Source organism: Mytilus californianus, unplaced genomic scaffold (genome assembly GCF_021869535.1).
Source record: "Mytilus californianus isolate M0D057914Y unplaced genomic scaffold, xbMytCali1.0.p SCAF_4, whole genome shotgun sequence".
NCBI classification, from domain to species: Eukaryota; Metazoa; Mollusca; class Bivalvia; order Mytilida; family Mytilidae; genus Mytilus; species Mytilus californianus.
Genome location: NW_026262690.1, coordinates 64,894,136 through 64,915,347, shown reverse-complemented (window position 1 = coordinate 64,915,347; position 21,212 = coordinate 64,894,136). Strand labels below are relative to the sequence as shown.

Genomic DNA, 21,212 nt, shown 5'->3' with positions numbered 1-21,212 from the left:
ATTAATTTTTGTTTATACCTGAAATCTAGCATAAAATGTAGTGTTTAGTGGTCAGAAACCTGTATTTCAATGTCTGTTATAGTCAAAGAAAAATGTGTCACTTTAATCATGCTTTTATAGTTTATATTTTAAAGCATGTTTAAATACACCTTACTGCTATTCATTCCAATCCTGATTAGTTCTGATATTACACATCTTTTTAATGTTGTCACACAAACCAGTCGAAGCTATCTGGGGCCCTGTTGAAACAATTGGTGTGCTCGACTGCAATCTTAATTGATGAGGATTGTCAGAACCTCCTACCAAAGGTAGGTGGTTCTCTCCAGGGACTCCAGCTTCCTCCACCAATAAAAAATGACCGCCACGAAATAACACAATAGTGCTGAAAGTGGCATTTAAAATCACACAATCAATCAATCAATGTTGAAATATTGTTTAGTGCATTAAACTTTTTAAAGAGACATGTTAAAACCATTGTAAACTCTTCGAACAAAACATTTTTTTACTTTAATTTGTCTTAAAAAAGTTTGTTCATAAGACATCAAACTTTCAAAATGTTTGCTTTCTAAACTTTTTCCACCCTCACCTCATTACTGGTAATCTATGTTCAAAATTTAAGGACAATTGATCCAATCCTTTATTTATTGTTTTCATCGAAGGTTACAAGTGAGAACATATGTTTGTTTATATTTTAAATTCAAGTCTAGTGACATAATAGTCATAAATATTTTCTGTCCTTCTTTTAGGATATGAATTGTTCATTTTTATTTTTTGGTCAGTCCATTGAAACTGAACATCCGGTTAATGATTGTTGTCTATGACTCAAAAGATATATATTGAAAGTCTATCTGATTTTTCAGTTTCTACTCTTAAGATCACTTGGACTTTTGTAAGGGATCCTTTTGTTATATAATGTGATCTTTTTTAATCAACACTTTAATTCTCAATTACCACTGAAATAATGAGACCAAATTACTTAAGGACACCTGTGTAGGGTTTGTGACTCTTGCTTAGTGCTCTAACCATAAGTATCTGAATAAATAGTTTTTCTGATATTTCAACAATATAATGAAAATGTGTTATTCAACAATTTGTACATTAAAGAAGAATTTATACATTTAAATTTTCCATCAAAATATACATGTTTTGTTTTTTATTATGTTTTTAAGTTTTTCTGCATTTTATATTAGTACTGGGGATGCAGAATTGAAATCATTTTGCTTAATCTGTCAATTAGACTGTTATTTCATTATTGATACCAGTTCCTATTGATGCATTGTTCAGATCTTTTGATTCTCAAAATACTGAAGGACGTTATTTCTTATGTGATTCAAGGTTGAGTTCTTGAAGTGTGCTAATACCAACAGAATATGTCACCTTTCTCTTTTTACACTCCTTTTAAATTATTTACCAGCTGCAGATCTTTAGAAAATAATAAAGATACATCAAAGTGACAGTCTTGATCTCTACAATATATTTTGACAGGAGCTAGAAGTCATATTAGTGGGAGGTTTAAAATATTTCAACAACACAAAATTTCCTATGGAAAATACCTGTAACAAATCTGGAGTATGATTTAATTGTACTTTAGGGTATATGTCATGGTGTGTTATTTGGCTTATATTTGTGTTAGTGTTATTTTGGATAAAAAATATGTTTTATTTTAAGAAAGAACATTTTATATTTGTATTTTGTAAAATTTTTAATTAATTTTGGTTTAATTGATTTTACCTATGCTGTGGCATTAATACTCAAAATGTCACAGTTTGCTCAAAGCACTTTGTTTTTAAAATATTAATTGTAATTAGCATATGTCATTTTGAAAGTTTAAGATTTTATCAAAACATTATAGGATTAGGCTTTGTTAATTAAAGTCTATTTTTGCTAATGAGAGTAATATTAACATGTCGAGACATATTTATTTATTTTTGGATTTAGTATAAATAGCGTTGTGAAATTTTGTAAAAGCAGTCAGTGTTTCGGAACCGTAACCTCTCACTACTCACGTCATGATACTGGACCTATAAGACTGTCTACCAGTCTACCAGTTGACTGTGTAGTGTTGAGACAAAATTTATCTCTGACTCATAATTTAACTTTCAAAATACTTTTGGGAATCTTTTATTTTTGAGACTTTTACATTTTGATTTTGAGATAAAGTTCATTTTATGATTTAGTAGTTTTGGCATTTATTTTACATTTTATTGTAAGGAGAAATAGTTTTACTTTGGAGTTGATATTTAGATTTTTTACTTTGTACTTTAATTATTATTATTATTTGGCATTGTTTACTGATTGATTTGTTATCATCATTCATCAAAATTGTTATCGTTAATTAAATTATGAAAACCTTCCTTGCGTTTTAGCTATGCCTATCAGAACATTAAGTCTAGCAATAGACTGACCCCCTGTCCCTTGGTTCCAGCACATACGAGTTAGCTCCCTTTATCTAACAGTGCTCTGTGGGACCTTGGTGACAGATATGGTGGAGTTTGACCCTGGGCACGATACAAATAAGATTCTGAAACTGCATAGCTAGAATGTAGGTTGGCAAAATTCATTCAAAATTATCTAAAACTTAAATTTTCAAAATTGAGACAACAGCAGGAGAGACAATGAGAGGAAGAGAGAACCAGTAACAGCAGAGACAAGTTGCAGATTCAACAACACACAACTAAAAGATAAGTACATCTTGCTTATTATATTACACTTTTATATTTTTAGTGAAAAGTATAGATGTTTGTTGATTCTTGGTGTGAATCTGTAATTTCATAATATTTGTTTGTGCAAAACATTACAGAAGTTAACATTCAATTCAGGAGAAATATTATTTGTGCAATTTTCTTTGATTGGCAAATTTGAGTCATAGTAGAGAAATTAACATAAACAAGATACTGACAAAAATTCCTTTTAGTTTCAGTTTGGTAATGGGAATAGAAAAATCATGGGAAGAAAGAGAATTTTAAAAGGATGGTGCTGCAAAAAAGACAGATGTGCCAGGCTATCCAGTGTTATACCAGGAACAGCAAGTATCCAGTTCACAACAACCATGGAGAGGAACTTTGTTGAAATTGGACTAGAGAACCTTCAAGTGAGATGTTTAGTAGTTAGTGGAGCTTCTTTTAACTGTATCAGCCAACATCAGTTGTATCGTCTAAACACCACTACAGCGATACAGAAATCAACAATCAGTAGTGCAATAGGTGTCTGTGGAGAAGTGCATGCAATAATCGGAGAAATAGTGCTTCAACTTTCTTTTGGACATCTTAGTAGAAATTCATAATTTTTTAACATAACTTGCTAGAGCTTATTTATTGGATTAAACTTTTTGTGAAACAACAAAGCAAAAACAGACTAAAAGAACAGAACTTTGACATTACCAACTCAGATCATTAAGACATTAGTGAATATCATGATGGTGCTTATCATGTTACCATAGCAACCTTCCAAGACAGTAGTACATAGAAAACAATCAGTTTCTATCTTTTTTTTGTAGTTCTAGGAATAAGTAGGAGTGCACGCCTGTTGATTCTTTTTACTACATCAATTTGAATTTTGGATTACAGGGATATTATATTATAATTCATCTGTTAAATTCCCTTACAAGGAATACAGGTTGCTGGAAGCTAGCACGTTGAAATAAATTGTTGGTATATTTATTTTTTGGCACCAGGTTATAGTTTGTAGTGTCAGAGTGTATTCAGATTTTTATAGGTGTTACTAATGTGAATGTTTATATCATGTTTGGGGACAAACATATAAGAGTAGGGGGGAATATGTCATGGTGTGTTATTTGGCTTATATTTGTGTTAGTGTTATTTTGGATAAAAAATATGTTTTATTTTAAGAAAGAACATTTTATATTTGTATTTTGTAAAATTTTTAATTAATTTTGGTTTAATTGATTTTACCTATGCTGTGGCATTAATACTCAAAATGTCACAGTTTGCTCAAAGCACTTTGTTTTTAAAATATTAATTGTAATTAGCATATGTCATTTTGAAAGTTTAAGATTTTATCAAAACATTATAGGATTAGGCTTTGTTAATTAAAGTCTATTTTTGCTAATGAGAGTAATATTAACATGTCGAGACATATTTATTTATTTTTGGATTTAGTATAAATAGCGTTGTGAAATTTTGTAAAAGCAGTCAGTGTTTCGGAACCGTAACCTCTCACTACTCACGTCATGATACTGGACCTATAAGACTGTCTACCAGTCTACCAGTTGACTGTGTAGTGTTGAGACAAAATTTATCTCTGACTCATAATTTAACTTTCAAAATACTTTTGGGAATCTTTTATTTTTGAGACTTTTACATTTTGATTTTGAGATAAAGTTCATTTTATGATTTAGTAGTTTTGGCATTTATTTTACATTTTATTGTAAGGAGAAATAGTTTTACTTTGGAGTTGATATTTAGATTTTTTACTTTGTACTTTAATTATTATTATTATTTGGCATTGTTTACTGATTGATTTGTTATCATCATTCATCAAAATTGTTATCGTTAATTAAATTATGAAAACCTTCCTTGCGTTTTAGCTATGCCTATCAGAACATTAAGTCTAGCAATAGACTGACCCCCTGTCCCTTGGTTCCAGCACATACGAGTTAGCTCCCTTTATCTAACAGTGCTCTGTGGGACCTTGGTGACAGATAACTTCTAATCTTATTATTATATACTTATATTATAGAAATCTTTGCTGGATTGCACAAATCATTAGAAATGCCATTTAAATATTTTGTTTATTTGATAAGAACTTATAATTTAAACCAGGGTTAAGTTCTTGTTTGTATAACCCAGTCCTTATTTTTAACCTCCTGAAGATGTCCTCACATGTAATCAACAGGGTACTTGTGCCAAATAGGGCATGTAGATAGGCAGTAAAACAAAGCATAAAGATTTGATTTAGGAATTAAAAAAAAATACATAATTTTTTTTGTTTCCCTTTAATTTTTAATTATGATTTTTTTTAGCAATTTCATATATCATTAGAAAAAATGAATACCCGGTACAGTATGTAATAATAAATGGGTCATTTGCAGTCTATTTAAAAAAATTTATTTGATATGCAAAGTAGTTTTGCCGACATTATGGAAACCTTGATAAAATTAAGCTTGCATACCGCAAATATGTTTGTGTGTTTGGAATGTGATTCATAATTCTGGAAAGAGGGAATACACCAGGATTTTACTGTGTGAGGTAATGCATTCATAAAAGAAAAATTGTTTTTCATAAATTCCTTCAAATGTGTAGACTTGATTCGTGGAAAATGAGCAGATTTATTTTCTTATTAGGTTATTACAGTGAAAACTGTTAAAATTGATCTCTGTTTAAATTAGGAAACCTGTTCAAAGTGACCACTTGTACCAAGGAATACAATGAATATTCTTTAGTAAGTTAACCTGTGTAAATTAATCACCTTCTTTGTCAACCAACATTTTGAGTCCCAGGGAAGTTTCGTTCAGACAGATTTTACTGTATGTCAACTTGACAATTTTTATACGCCTGTTTACGGGACGTATTATGGTATACCGTTGTCCGTCCGTCTATCAGTCTGTCCGTCATCAACATGTTGGACAATAACTCAAAAACGCTTTAACCAATTTGCATGAAACTGTGGTGAAGTGTTTATATCTATTGAGGTGAGCTCCCTTTCCTTTTTTATAAGTTTTTGATTGTACGTTTCCGAATTATATGGTTTTATTCATTAAAAAAGGGGGATTTTCCAGTTTTCAGACAATAACTCGAAAACACTTTCACCAATTTGCAGAAAACTTTGGTGAATTGTTTATATCTATTGACGTGAGCTCCTTTTCGATTTTTATAAATTTTAGATTTTAAGTTTTCGAGTTATGTGGTTTTATTCATTAGAAAAAGGGGAATTTTCCAGTTTTCAGACAATAACTCAAAAATGCTTTCAGCAGTTTTCACGAAACTTTGGTGAATTGTTTATATCTACCTTTCAATTGTTATAAATTTTAGGTTTTACGTTTCCGAGTTAAGGGATTTTATTCCTAAAAAATGGATGATTTTCCAGTTTTCAGACAATATCTTCAAAGTGCTTTGAGCAGTTTTCATGAAACTTTGGTGACTGGTTTATATCTATTAAGATAACCTCCCTTTAGTTTTTCATAAATATCTGATATAACATTGAGAAGTTATTGAACTTTATTCTTTGAAAAAGCGACGGGCGTATCATGCGCTCATGGTGCAGCTGTTTATTATTTATTACCAGTCTTTTTCCCCTTGACAGGGCAGAATAAAGGAAACAATATTGATACATAATTGTCATCAGTAATGAAATTATGTATTTGTTTACCTCTGACCTCACACACTTGCACTCAAGTGAGCATGGTAACACAAGAACGGGTACCAGCGAATGTTCTGAAATGGTAATCAAATTTACATCAGGGTATCATGTCAGAAATGCATATCTCTGCAGATACAGTTTTGACATATGTCCCTCATTGACACACAACAGCATACTTTTTTTTCAAATTTAGCTCACAAGTTATTGTTCATAAATTTCAGTAATATCATGACTTTAATTTAATCATAAATCTGAAGAAAAAATGTGATGTAAAAATTATAAACAGAAACTATTAAAGACCAGTTATTAACACTATATTTTCCAATTGACAAAGACAAAACAACTGACAAGTTTACTTGTAAAAAGTTCTTTCATTTCCTATAAATTTCTGTAAAAAAAAAGGATTTTGAATACTTGTGTAACCTTTTAAAGCACTAGTCATCTTGTATCAAACTTATACAAATTTATGTGAATAGAACACTTAGAAAATGTTTATACTGTACATTGAATAAAGCTGAGGATGAGATACACTTTGTGACTGAATGTCCACTATATGTTGATAATAGAACTGAGTTTTTTACTGAAATTTCATTAACCTGCAATAATTATCAATCTTTAGACAAACTTTTGAAGTTTACAATTTCTATTTACACAAGAAAATTTAGATGCATATAAATGTTTGGGAAAGTATTTATCTAAAAATCTGGAAATAAGAAGAAATTCAAAGATAATAAATGCAAATTAGTCATACATATATTTTACTTACTTTGAGTAGTGTATTTTATAGATGTTATTTGTATTATCTTGTTCTGTCCTGGCCTTATATAACAGTTATTGTAAAACTGTGTTTTCTTTTATGTTTCTCAATTGATGTTGAATCTTATGTATTTGTATGTTATGTGATAAAAGCTCTTTATAGGGCCCTTTAATTGGAAAATAAAATATTCTTATTCTTATTCTTATTCTTATACATGTTATACTTCGTTTTTATATTGGTACCATTTAAGCAACACCGGTACTTGGCTAATGAATGCTTTGCCAGATTTTGGTTTCCTGATATAAAAATTATTATTATTGATACAAGTCATGGTATATATGATTATCTTTAATGCATCAATTTATTTAGAAATACTTTGTGGTTTATTATGCCCAGATAAATTTGTGTGGCTGTGGTTAACCAAATATTACAGTGTTAAAAAATTAAAAACTGATACTAATTTACTTTTGATGCTCTTGGATGATAACAACAATCCATAATGACAAATTGACAACCACAATACCACAAGCTATCACCGTTTTGTATATATATATATTATTTTATAACACTGACAGTATATAGTAAAGTTTATGAATGATTGACAGGAGATGGGATCGTGGGAGGTTGACAGATAACCATAACGGATTAGCAAGCAAAAGATTTGCTTAGACCAGTCACCTACAAAAGTGAATTGCATATAGGTGTGAAAAATGTCCTTCATTTCAATAGATTTATGGGAGATTTATAAAATGTAGCACTCAATGTATAAAAGCTTATATTTGACAGTTAGATAGGAATTGAAAATAAGTACCTTTAATATGACTCAGAAACTAGTAATGATGCAGTGAGAAATGATTGTAAATGTTTTCTTTTTGCACTTGCACTACTAACATTGATGACAAGACTTAATAATTATGGCTCTCCTAGACCAATTGGTAAAATTTCTGACCAAATGAACAGTTTGATTTGATGAAAAAAATTGGGTCAGAATTTTGAAAGAATTGCAATAGTTTGAGAGAAACATTTACAGTCATGTCACAGTTTATCCTTGAAAAACAGGAATAAAAAAAGAACCTAGTTTAAGATTGACCAAGCTAAATTGTGGTAATTTGCCAAGTGTGAAACCATAGATGTATAAACCCATACATCTATGGTGAAACAAATTAAAATAGATTAATTTTAACAAAGTCATATCATTACATCAAGTTTTAAGAACAATAACCAGGTTGATTTAGAGTTGAACATTTGAATGGATGCTTGTCGATCTTTGTCTCTTTAAGTTGTAGATCATAATTAGTTTCATTGTTTTATTGATGAGATTAACAATTTGCAAAGACATGATAAAAAAAAAAAAACCAAGAAATATAAAATCAAGAACTAATTTAACTAGGTCGTGTGCTAGGATGTTATTGATAAGTATGCAAACACTTTAAATGTACTATCATGTACCTGTTGACTTTGGAATAGTAAAAAAGTAGGGCAGGAACAGCTAGAAAAATACAAATCCTAAGGGAATATGTGATTCATAATTTGGAATTCGGGGACATACCAGAATTTTTCTGTATGAGGTAATGCATTCATAAATGAAAATTTCTACTTTTTAGCTAAATCTTTGACTCATGGAAATAACCAGAAACTGTTTTCAAACAGTAAAGGTCATTATGTCATTATATTGGCTCCAGAATTTTCATGCTTTTACTGACTCACACAGTTTTTTTTGTGTCAATTGGCAAAAAATGTAAATCTGAATTTTGCTAAAATAGGTATGATGGCTTTGGGTAATGGAGTACATGTTTAGTTCTTTTAACTCCTATACTTATTGTACTAAGAAACTTTTCATGATGTATTAAAAATAATGCATATTTTAATTATGGTAGCTGTTAAAATTTTTCTTAACAGTAAGAACATAACATTCTTTTTATCATTTTATTTATCATTATCATTACCAGATTCTATAGATCTGTCATAGTAGTTAAAATAGATTTGCAAAATTTTGCATAGTATAATTTAATGTGTCAATTATCTAAATCATTGTAATAAATTACTTTGCTCTTCATGGGCCCTTTATTAAATTGGAATAAAAATATCTTATCTTATCTTATCTTATCTTATCTTATAAAAACTAAAAAAAAACCTTTCTTGTTTATAGAAAAAGATACAAATTTTTTTTTTTTTGAAAACTCCATTATTGTCTCATTGAGTTGAGCCAAACTATTTTAAAAGTTCAAAAAGAAGGTTATGACTTAAATTAACCTTTAAAATCAAATATGTGAAAAGGAGTCATTATCAAGTCATTGCATTTTTACCATGCTTTCCTTATAATACTGGCAACACTGTACTATTGTATCATCCATTTTACTCAGAGACTTTTAGAAATGCTATTACTGAACATATAATCATTGACTGAAGAATATCTTGTGATAAGCCTGCTCAGAAAGATTTATATTTTGTGGTAAACATGCTCATGTGAACTTTTGTACCCTGTGGTTAACCAAATAAGAGAGTACCACAAAATCAAAATTGACATCAATTTAATTTGCTAAATTGTCAATGTTTAAATCTTAGATACATAACTATAAACCACTACAAAACAATAAAATATTAATCCACAGGTTTAAAACATTAAATGATTATATACATTTTTTGCAAAGGGTGAGCATACTAGAGAGTACTTTGCAAATATTGATTTCTCTTTACTTTTCGGTAGGATATGTCATTTAATAGTATGAATAGCTTATTAAAATCAAATCAAGATTAGATGCTTAAGAAATTGAAATGCAATCTGAGAATTGTTGACTTTAATATGTGTTACTTAAAATATTTAAAGGAAGAAAAAAGATATGTAAATCTTATGAAATTTCATTATAGGTTCTTGTTGTCCTTGAAATAAAACTCCTTTAATGTCACACCGGGTTTATCGGAACTGTTTTTGAAGCTACAATAGGCACTTACATAATTATTTGAATTGGAAATCATTCTAAAAAAAGAAAAGTTCAATTTAATTCCCGGTTGGAGGAAGGTTTAGTTCAACCACACCTGTTTTAAGTTGATTCACACTGTTTATGCTTGTCCCAAACAAGGATGATGTTTCTTAATGATTGTTTTAAACTTTTTATGTCATTGGTTTTTTTTTTTTTTTTTTTTTTTTACATTTGCCTCTGATAACTAACGTCCAATGTTGAAATGTGAAAGGTACTCCTTAAAAATGTTATTTGAATGATACGTTCTCTCATTTAATGCTGGCCTTTTATTGATTTATTTTATGGCCCTGCCACTAAAATTTTTGGTATATTGGTGTATAACAATTACAGATCAAGTTTGCATTTCATTCAGATTGACCTAGTTTTTAAGAAATTGCAGTATTTGGACATAGAAAACTTGATAAAACATATATTTATTTGGACTTTTTTTTGTAGATCTTCAGCTTTCTTTTGGTTCATTAGTACATAATGTTGACTAAGAGATCAATTTTGCATTTGCTTTTAGTTGACCTGCTTTTATTGAGTCCCTTCATTTTATTTTTGGTAATTAACATTTGCAAGCCATACAACTCTTAATCTTGCTCATGTTATCTTTTCCTGAAATGTTCATGTAACAATAAGACTGCAGGAAGGGACATTATTGTCCTACCAATATATCGAGTTTTGATTTCAAATGAAACCACATCTCGATCCTTATATTATTATTTATAGAGCACGGCAGAATTTAATAAAAAACTTATCAGAAACATATTAGTAAAATTAAGTATATTTTTTATAATATTATCTAGAGATACAAAAAAAAACCAAGAAGTCAAATATAAACAGACAACACCATAATCAAATAGAAAAAATATGCAAATTAAGACAAACAACAGCCACCAGACACCCCACATGAAACTATATATTGACTAACTTGAACCAGACACCTCGCAGAAAACTAAATATTGCCTTACTTGAACTTGTAAATCTGACAAATGAAACATTGCCATGGTCATCTTTGACAGATATTCCATAACAAGCAACCAAATTAAGATTGCCTCTGTAAAACTTTCAAAGTGATGACTTCAGCTTTACAACTTGAAACCCTTGTTAATATAGCATCTTTGTAAGCAATATGACCCTCTGTTAAGAAAATCATGATGGGGGAACAAAAGCTGTGGAATTTCAAATTTATTTCAACTGAAGCATCTTATTTTTCTGTTAAATCATGTTATAGATGTCTACAGTCCTTTGTGAAAGGAAAACAATGTGATGATGACAATTATGATTTATACTTACTGGTATTATGGTAACAATTATTTACAATGGGACATTGCCTTTTATAGAAATTTATCCACAACAATCAAGGATCTAAATTATAAAAAGAAGATGTGGTATGATTGCCAATGAGACAACTCTCCACAAGAAACTAAATGACACAGCAATTAACAACCATACAGCCTTCAACAATGAGCAATTTATGTACAAAATAATGAACCCAAAAAACAAATATGTTAAACGCTTTTTTATAAAAATTTAATATTACATAAATAAACATGAATATTTACAGCAATGCATAGTAAAATGGGGAGTTAATAAATAGGCCATTTTTACAGTCAAATAAGACTAACACACATATGAGATGGACATAAACGTAATGATATTTATGATGGCAGTATATTAACATAATACAAAACAATAAGCCCTATCAACATTTGTCATTCTTTTTTCCTATTTCGTAGTTCCCTCCTGTCTAGGAGCACTCGGATGACACCGATAAATTAATTTAAATTATTACAAACAAAATGATATTTAATTAAAAACTGATTGTTGTTTGTCTTAGAGATTTCACATAGGTTTTTTCATACTGACTATCAACTATCTTCAAAATCCTACAACCTGAGTATAATTATACTAGCTTTACCAATATCCACCTCTCTGACCTAGTTCTTATGACCGGTTCTCCAAAAGTAGAGGGTGTTTTGTGAAATTTGCTTGATTTAAAACAAAAATAATGTGACTATTAATAACAAGTTGTTTGGGATGTCAGTTTCCAATCAATTTCTTCACTTAAAACTTATATTGTTATATTTTAAATGGGAAACTGGCAAAGTATTTTGCCATTATTATGGTCATGAGGTAACAATTATTTTCATTATAAGCAGAAAGCAAATTTGTAAACTAATACTTGGAGTAATTTGAAACCAAGTGTAAAGAAACTTATACTTTCATAGGAAATAAGAATTTTAAAACTCATTGACCTAATTTGAGATGTTGTTATAACACCCCTTTTCTTTTCAGTTCATGATTTGTAATTTCAATAGATATTTTGATCCCAGCCACTGTGTCCAGAGCAAGTTTATTTTTGTCATTTACACACTGTGTTGCCTTTTTCTGCAGGTAATTGCTTGCTCTTTTACTCCATGGAATAATAAGGTTACTGTCACCTAATCTCAAAATTTTGCTATAATCATTTAGGTCTGTTAGAAGGATAATTGGTCTTGTGTTCAGTTGACATGTGCAAGGTACTTGGAATTGAACCTTTCGTTTTTTAAAAGTTTTCTTAGAGATCAAATCTTTAAGTATGATACCATCCACTGTCGTTGTGTTACCAGCCATTGATGTGTTTATATTAGCAATCTTCAGAACTGAAAGTAAAATTTATGTTTTATTTAAAAAGCAAATATGTCTTTCTTACATTTTTTGAAATGTCTATTTTTATTGTTAGTCAAACTATGAAAATGATGAGAATATTGGGAATTCTTCAATTATTTTTTTTTGTAAAATTTTTAGAAAAAGACATGTTTCTTCAGACATCTTGTTTTGTGGTCCCTTTACAGCATGTCAAATGTTTTAAGTGTTTTATGTTCTATTACAAATACTAGATATATTTTTGCATTCGAAGACAGTATTCAATATTATAATAATAGTTTAAAAATTATTCTTGCATTTTTGTCGAGCCTGCGACTTTTGTCGCAGAAAGCTCGACATAGGGGTAGTGATCCGGCGGCGGCGGCTAAGGCAGCATTAGCTAACTTCTTAAAAGCTTTATATTTTAGAAGGTGAAAGACCTGGATGCTTCATACTTTTTTATATAGATGCCTTATGTAATTAAGTTTCCGTCTGTCACATGTCCATTGTCCTTGACCTCATTTTCATGGTTCAGTGACTACTTGAAAAAAAAGTTTTTTTGTACTGTTAATTTCTCTCTTATTATGAGTAATAGGATAACTATATTTGGTATGTCCGTACCTTGCAAGGTCCTCATGCCCGTCAGACAGTTTTCACTTGACCACGACCTCATTTCATGGATCAGTGAACAAGGTTAAGTTTTGGTGGTCAAGTCCATATCTCAGATACTATAAGCAATAGGTCTAGTATATTTGGTGTATGGAAGGATTGTAAGGTGTACATGTCCAACTGACAGGTGACATCTGACCTTGACCTCATTTTCATGGTTCAGTGGTTATAGTTAAGTTTTTGTGTTTTGGTCCATTTTTCTTATACTTTATGCAATAGGTCTACTATATTTGGTGTATGGAATGATTGTAAGGTGTACATGTCCAACTGGTAGGTGTCATCTGACTTTGACCTCATTTTCATGGTTCAGTCGTCAAAGTTAAATTTTTGAGTTTTGGTCTTTTTTCTTATACTTTATGCAATAAGTCAACTATATTTGGTGTATGGAAATATTCTATGATGTACATGTCAGTCTCGCAGGTTTTATTTGACCTTGACCTCATTTTCACGTTTCATTGCTCAGTGTTAAGTTTATGTGTTTCAGTCTGTTTTTCTTAAACTATAAGCAATAGGTCAGCTATATTTGTTGTATGGAAGGATTGTAAGCTGTTCATGTCTGCCTGGCATGGTTCATCTGACCTTGACCTTATTTTCACGATTCATTGGTCAATGTTTAGTTTTCTTGGTTAAGTCTGTTTCTTAGAAACTATAAGCAATAGGTAAACTATATTTAGTGTATTGAATGATTGCAAGGTGTACATGTATTTCTCGTTTGGTTTATATGACCTTGACTTCCATTTTTTGGATCATGTTAAGTTTATGTAATAGTTGTAGTAAAGCTTTCATTTAGGACTATCAACATAATATCAATGGTTAGTAAAGAAGGCGAGACATTTCAGCGTGTGCACTCTTGTTCTATCAAATCTAGTAATTTGTTTTAAACTTACCAAATCGTTTACATAGATTAGTAGCTGACTCCAGAAATAGTATGACATTCTCGATGCTGTGTAAGTTACAGTAAGAACATATTCCATAGTCTATATGCCTAGGCAGTGTAGGAGGGAACTCATCTATAAACTCCGCAGTATTTTGATGACAGCTGTTAATATAATGTAAAACATTTAAAAGTCAGTATCTAATTTCAGATTATGTTTGACAAAGTCTACAAGAAAAAGCCTGCCAAAATCCAAATAAGAATTCAAAATGATTAAATGTATTAACATATTTGCAGTACATTTTATTTGTAAGCATCTAATTCTACTTTTTTGTAATACTATGTAGTATTTTATCTTTTAATTTTTCAATAGTTTTGACTTGAAAGTAAGCTTACCAAAGATGTAAATCATTTCTGGGATATAAATAAAAGTTAGTTTACTAACAGTGAAAAGTTTTAGAATTCATATTACATCAGATTAAGTTATTACCAAGTTTATGATGTCCAACTTTATTAATAATGTGCTGTTGTGAATATCAAAAGCTTAAGCATTTAATCTTTATATAAAGTATTTACTATTTCCATGTTTTTATATATTGTTATTGGAAGCCCATTAAAATACATTATTTTCTTACCTCTGTTTGTTTGTTTTTAAGTAAATTGTGTTATCACAACAGATCTTTGTAGTCTTGTTATAACTTTTTATTCCACAGCAATCTCTTCCTTCATCTAACCCCATCTTATCCAGAACTCCTCCACAGCATAGGTCTGAGGTCTCATTATATTGGTCATTACCACACATATCAGTTTTATTAATAATACCACCCAGCTGGCATCTATGTGTAATACTTGAATAGGACTGACTTTTCTCAAGGTGAGCAGGAACACAGCATGTGTCATGATATTCAACAGATTTTGTAATTATTTTAAATGTTTCACCATTGAAATTGTGTTTGGTGCAGCAAACATCTACATTGCTGTCATAATTGGTTTTTCCACAGCATTTGTATTCAGAAGATTTAACAATAATGTCACCTCCTGTTAAAAAAATATTTTTATTACATAAAAGCCCATCTGCATGCCTTATATTTAAATTATGGATTCCTTATATGGCAAACTGCACAGAAATAATCCATTTTAGGAAGCTTGAGATTATGTTTTGTCAAGTTGATGAGTTAGCTTGTTAGTTTTTTTCAAACCTCCAAAGAGGGAGATGGTAAACAATATGTCAGGGTGGTTATGGGCAATGAAACTTGGGTGGATGGCATGAATATTTTAAAACTACAATTATATCCTAATTGAAGTAAAATGAAGTTGCATAGCTGTGATAAGAATTAGTGAAAAAAATAAATATCATAGGAACAACAACTTTATAATTAAAAAATAATAAGAATAGTAACTCCTCAAATTGTGTGACAGTTTTCAACCATCCACACTGTACTGCATAAGAATAAGAGAAGAACTCAACACAGTAATCTGCTTGCATGCAATATGTAATCTGTTTAAAATAAATTATTTTTGTGGGCTTCAATTTCTTAATACTTCACCATGAAAAAGGTGTCATGACTAAGTTTTAATTGGAGTGAAACAAATGTGTAATAGATGTAGCCACACAAACTACTGGTCTTAATCAGTAATGATGTTATACTCTTTTAATAACCATATAAGTAATGAATTTTCAAATTCTGTATCAGTGTGATTTTTGCAGTGCTTAATCAGTACTTACCAGGTTTACAACACTGGTGAGAGGATGTGTTGTATATTACACTCCCACAACATGATTGGTATTGACTGTCATACAATCCATTCCCACAACAGTCCTCTGTTGATGATGTAATGTTGACAGGGAGCCCATTGCAACACTTCTGACTACTTGAATGGTAATGGCCTACATTAAAAAGATGTTTATGTAGAATAAATTGAATGCAGTTTTAGAAATTGTACATTCAGACCCTTAATTTTCAAAAGTTGAGTGAAAAATTTCAGATGTCATCCCTTCAAGTGGTCTGTTAAATGATAATGTGTTTGCTTTCCAACCTTTATATTCATCCTCCAACAAGTTCTGAGTGAAATATTAATCAAGAAATGTGTGAAAGAGATTACATTTTTAAGAAAGGAGATTATTGAATTTTCATAGATGTTGATATAAGTCTACAGTATCACTGTAGCCTATCAACACTGAGGTTGTGAGTTTGAACCCTGCATGTGACAGGTGAGTTCAACTCTGATGTTAATTGGCTAGGATTGCCAGTTTGACTGCCAAAGGTAGATGATTTTCTCTGGTCACTTTGGCTTCCTTCACCAATAAAATTTGGCCGCCACAAGATAGCCAACATAGGTGTTTGCACATTCATCCAAGGGTTTCCAACATACAGGAATCAGTCTACTTTTTTTAAAGCTATCTCGAAATACAAATCTTAAATGCATTAAATAGAAAATAGAAAAAACTACCTTTTTCACAGCACTCAGCATCATGTGGTATGGTAAAACTTCCATCACAACATTTTTCATCAACTGTATTATACAACTTTGTGCCACAACATTTATAATGCTCATCACTATCACTGACATTATATAAGGTTCCAGTGCAACATTTCTGTTTCCTTTTGTCATACTCAGTGTTGTTACATAAGGATTTAAACTTGGGTAAGACAATGCCTTTCTTTTTGTTTTTACAATAATGTGTTGTTTTGTCGTAATATTCAACCCCACAACATTTCATATGAGTTCCTATGCTGTGTGACCTTTTATTACCATTGCCATCACTACAGCAAATTGTTCCTTTGGGGTCAATAGGTGATGAACCACAGCAACTATTGATACCTGGATATGGAAATAAAATAAAAATACTATAAAGACTGATTGGAATTAGTTGCACTATGATGAAAGAAATAAACCACCATATTTATTTCTTTGATGGACTGAAAAAATTGAATAAGTTTTATTTTTAATAGAAATAAATAGATTGATCTTTTAACAAGGGCGTCAATACCTGTAAAAAAACTAAAGTTCTCCTGAAAAACCAGCAATTATGATTTTTTTAAAGACTACTTAAATGTTTAAAATGCTTTGAAATAACCTTGAGTTTATTTTTATTATTTCAAAAGGTCAAATTAAGATTAACACTAAGTTACCATATTACCATTTGTTTTGTTATGCAAGGTGTTGTTGCAGCAGACTTTTTCTGACTTTTTGTAAGAGAAAGCTCCACAACATCTTAATTCATTACCATCTTCTGCAAGCCTTTTGAACACAACATTTTTACAACAAATCTCAGTATCAACGATAAAGCTTTTTCCTAAAGATAAAAAATAAGTATGTAGTGTATAGCATGTATAGCATGTATAGGTATACTATAATATTTCATTTTTAAATCTTTTGTAGCCTGCAGGTTCAAGGTTATTTATCACTTCTATAGTCATACATTTTGTGTCTGTACCAAGTTGGGCAATCTGGACCAAGTGTTGTTTTATATTTATTTGTAGTCTATTTTCCTGGAGGAATCTGGTGTTGGTGTGGTCAGTTGTGCTGTCCAATATCTTTGGTAGCTCCTGTGATTCTTTTTTTATGTATTAGATTATGATGATATGTGGCAATAAGAAAACAACAACACTGTTCATAATTTTTTTTTAGGTTGTTAAAAAAAAATGATATCATTCTTATAAAAAGCCGACATAGTTTCTGAAAATGAGATTCAAGAGTACTAATTTTTAGAACATGAAAGTGTCCAGTCTGAAAAGACAAGCATAGAGTGTTGGTACCAGTACCAAAACATATCATTCTGATGGAATAAGCCATCCTTACTATGTTCTCTTTACTTTATGAAAGTTTTGGTGGATTAGATGTTTATATGATACACAATGTGTAGGATATTTTTTTCAGACATGCTGAATCATAAATATATTTGTTTTGTTTACGTGCAAATTGTCACTATAATATTATAGGAGAACTTGAACTATTCAAAAAATTGAACTGTCATCATCTTCCTATTTACATAATAGGAAACTTATATAATAACAAATATCCAATCAGTTTCAGAAGTAAAATCCCTACAAAACTTACCGCTACAGCAATCTAACTTCTGTCCATGTTCATTGAATTTGGATATTACTCCAAAATCACAGCACAGTTGTGTTTCTGAGTCATATTCATTCAGTGAAGAAATGCATCTTTCCGCTGCAACTTCTACAATCACTAATGTTAACACTGAAAATGATATAATAAGATAACAAGGTTAGCACAGGAAAACAATGAACGAAAACAAATATGATATACAGCAGCAAACGACAACCACTGAATTACAGGCTCCTGACTTGGGACAGGCACATACAGAATTGGGGGGGGGGGGGGGGGGATAATAGTCTATTATTCTTTCTATAGTTCACATGTATGTCTGCTTTCTTCAATTTATATCTATATTAAAGAAGCGATGAAGGTTTTATCATAATTTGACTTGTTCCTTGCTTCAACAACCAGACGATGAGATAGATTCCAATATATCAGAAGTGTTTGATTCTTATTTTTGCTCTTGACATCTCCCTCGGTAAAAGTTAGGTTTGTTCAGCTACATTTTTGATTTTATAGTTTACTTGTTTATACCCTTTTTAAAAGTCTTTTACTTTATACTGTAATTTTCAACTCTTTTTCATTTGAATATAAATTAAAAGAGATGTTGTGGATGTATCACTTGGATAGCAAACCAATGACCCTCCCCCTCCCCCCCCCCCAAAAAAAAAAAGAAAAAAAAGATAGGAATCAAAATAAAAAACAAAACATCAATTTACTGTGGACTTGTTTGTTATGTCTGTCAGTTTTGCTTCAAATTGAAGTTATAAAGAAACCCACAGAAACAAAGAAATGAAAACTAATTCCAAGGAAACACCAAATTCTTATTTTAAGAGGGAAAATACAAAGGAATCCAATTTATGAACATTAGTTAATGAGACAGCAACCCAACAACACAAAAATCCAATTGACTGATTAATATAATTGTTACAAGACCAACATGAATCACTGGTAAGTCTACCAGACAGTACTTAATTGAAATACATTCTATATGGAAGGATTGATTGAAGACTGCTGAACTAGCTCTAGTGGCTAAAATAACATCTTCAGGATGACATTAAAATGTGATATGAATATGGCAAGCTTTAAACTAGATTGACCAGTAGGTAATGTGCTTGCTAATTGAATATAGAAAAAAGAGAATCAAATGAATTGAGGAGAAATTATTAGACTGCAATCCAACAACACAACAATGTCATTGTTAAGCTCCAATGATGGCAAGCCTTTTGTATGGCAACCTCAAAATTAACTTGAACCAACACTAGTTGTTTGGAACTTAAAACACCAAATTATCAATTAAGGCAACAACCATAAAGTGACAGTGCAGATTAGGTCCAATATACATATATATGTTAACCTGACAACTTGACATCCTGTAGTCCAGTTTTTAACAATTTATAAGAATACTGACCTTTATTTTCATTTTTTGTTTTGTTTGGTTGCTGTCTCATTTAAGTTTATATCCAACATCTCATTTCATTCATATTAATTAAATGTTTTGGTAAACACATGAAGAAATAGACACTCATACATAAAAAAACGTTTGACAAGTTAACTGTGCCTAAGAGACACTTATTTTTTTTGACATGTATAAAGGAAATATTCATTTCAATTGAATTTAAAGTTAATCTGATACACATATAGATGTACTAGATAATATATTAACTTTGAGATATATAGGAAACATGTCCTTCACATAAATAAAAAGTTTCTGATCATTTGAAAGATATAAACAATTGTTCGTAAATTTTAAATATAAAAAATGATAAAATAAACAAAATAAAATTCTAGATAAGATATTCAACAAATATAGATATGAAGGACGTCTCTACTAGGAGTGCCTGTTTCGTAAATTGATCAGAACTTATATAGTTTATGTAAGATTTATATAGCGCCTTACCCTGGTGAGTGAGCAGTAGAGGAAAGATTTTCATTTTTGTGTTGATCTACTAGATTAATAACTGTTTTCCTTAGATCGTAGAAGTTGATATTGAATTTATTCCGTGTATACCGTTTATTTAAAATGACTGAAAATCCATAATTCTAGAAAACAAGAAATTTTCACATGTTCACAGTTTTTTTTAAAATATGAAAATGTTATTGTTAAAAATTGAATTTAACTAATTATAGGAGAATTTTTTCCATTGGTTATAGATATAAAATGTACTGATATAAAATTATATTGGTGATACATAGGTATATTTTTACATACTATACATTTCAAATAGCCTATTAATGTTTATGAAAGAATACCCATACCTCGAGTGTACCACTAATTTAGTGTGTGTAAGGTGTATTCTTGTTGGCCAGGTATAGCATAAAAATAGCAGGTGGGTGGTTTGGGAGAAGTGGGTACCCAACCCCCTATTTTGTGTTATCAAGAGCTCATACAGTTTTCAACCCATTTCCCTGAAATTTCGTAGGTAGATATCACACAAATTGAAGATGTGCACCTGCTATAAAAGATTTTTTTTTTTGGGGGGGGGGGGGGGGGGGGGGGTGATTTTTTCAATTTTCAGACTTTTGTTAAGTACCTCATTTTGTAAGCAAAAGAAAAAAGTTGGTACCATTTTCATCAGTTTCAACCCAGTTTTCTTCCCAGATTCTTGAAATGTTCATGACACATTGTACAAATATGAAGTTGTGAACCTGTTTCTATTGAATTTATTAAGCAATTTTTCCCATTTGTTTAAGCCAAATTTTCTTAAGAAGTGCCAATTGTTAGTTTTCCTGCTACGGTTTTCAACCCAGATCCTTGAAACTTCACAACAACCAAGCATTTTTGTAACTTCCAGACATAACTTGTGTGTTAGTGTATGGATCTCTCTGACATTGTACCACAAGGTTCCATATCACAAAAGGAATGCTGTGATTGATTTTGGGGGTAATTGCCTCAAAATTTTAGGAATTAGGGGCCAAAAAACAAGCATTTTTCAAG

At 30.5% G+C, this 21,212-nt stretch overlaps 2 protein-coding genes across 2 annotated transcripts in view; one reads left to right on the top strand and one right to left on the bottom strand.

Moving 5' to 3' along the window:
• The window catches only part of LOC127738314 (uncharacterized), a 94,579-nt gene that overhangs the window by 39,960 nt on the left and 33,407 nt on the right, over nt 1-21,212 (top strand). The gene's annotated exons all lie outside the window — the stretch shown is intronic.
• LOC127738311 (uncharacterized) lies at nt 11,263-20,733 on the bottom strand. The gene is made up of 8 exons (XM_052249513.1): nt 19,686-20,733; nt 18,272-18,415; nt 17,352-17,507; nt 16,661-17,032; nt 15,936-16,097; nt 14,845-15,247; nt 14,223-14,374; nt 11,263-12,683 (listed from the first exon to the last, which is right to left on the bottom strand). The coding sequence occupies exons 1-8, from the start codon at nt 19,723-19,725 to the stop codon at nt 12,313-12,315; spliced, it is 1,800 nt and encodes a 599-aa protein (XP_052105473.1). The 5' UTR covers nt 19,726-20,733; the 3' UTR covers nt 11,263-12,312.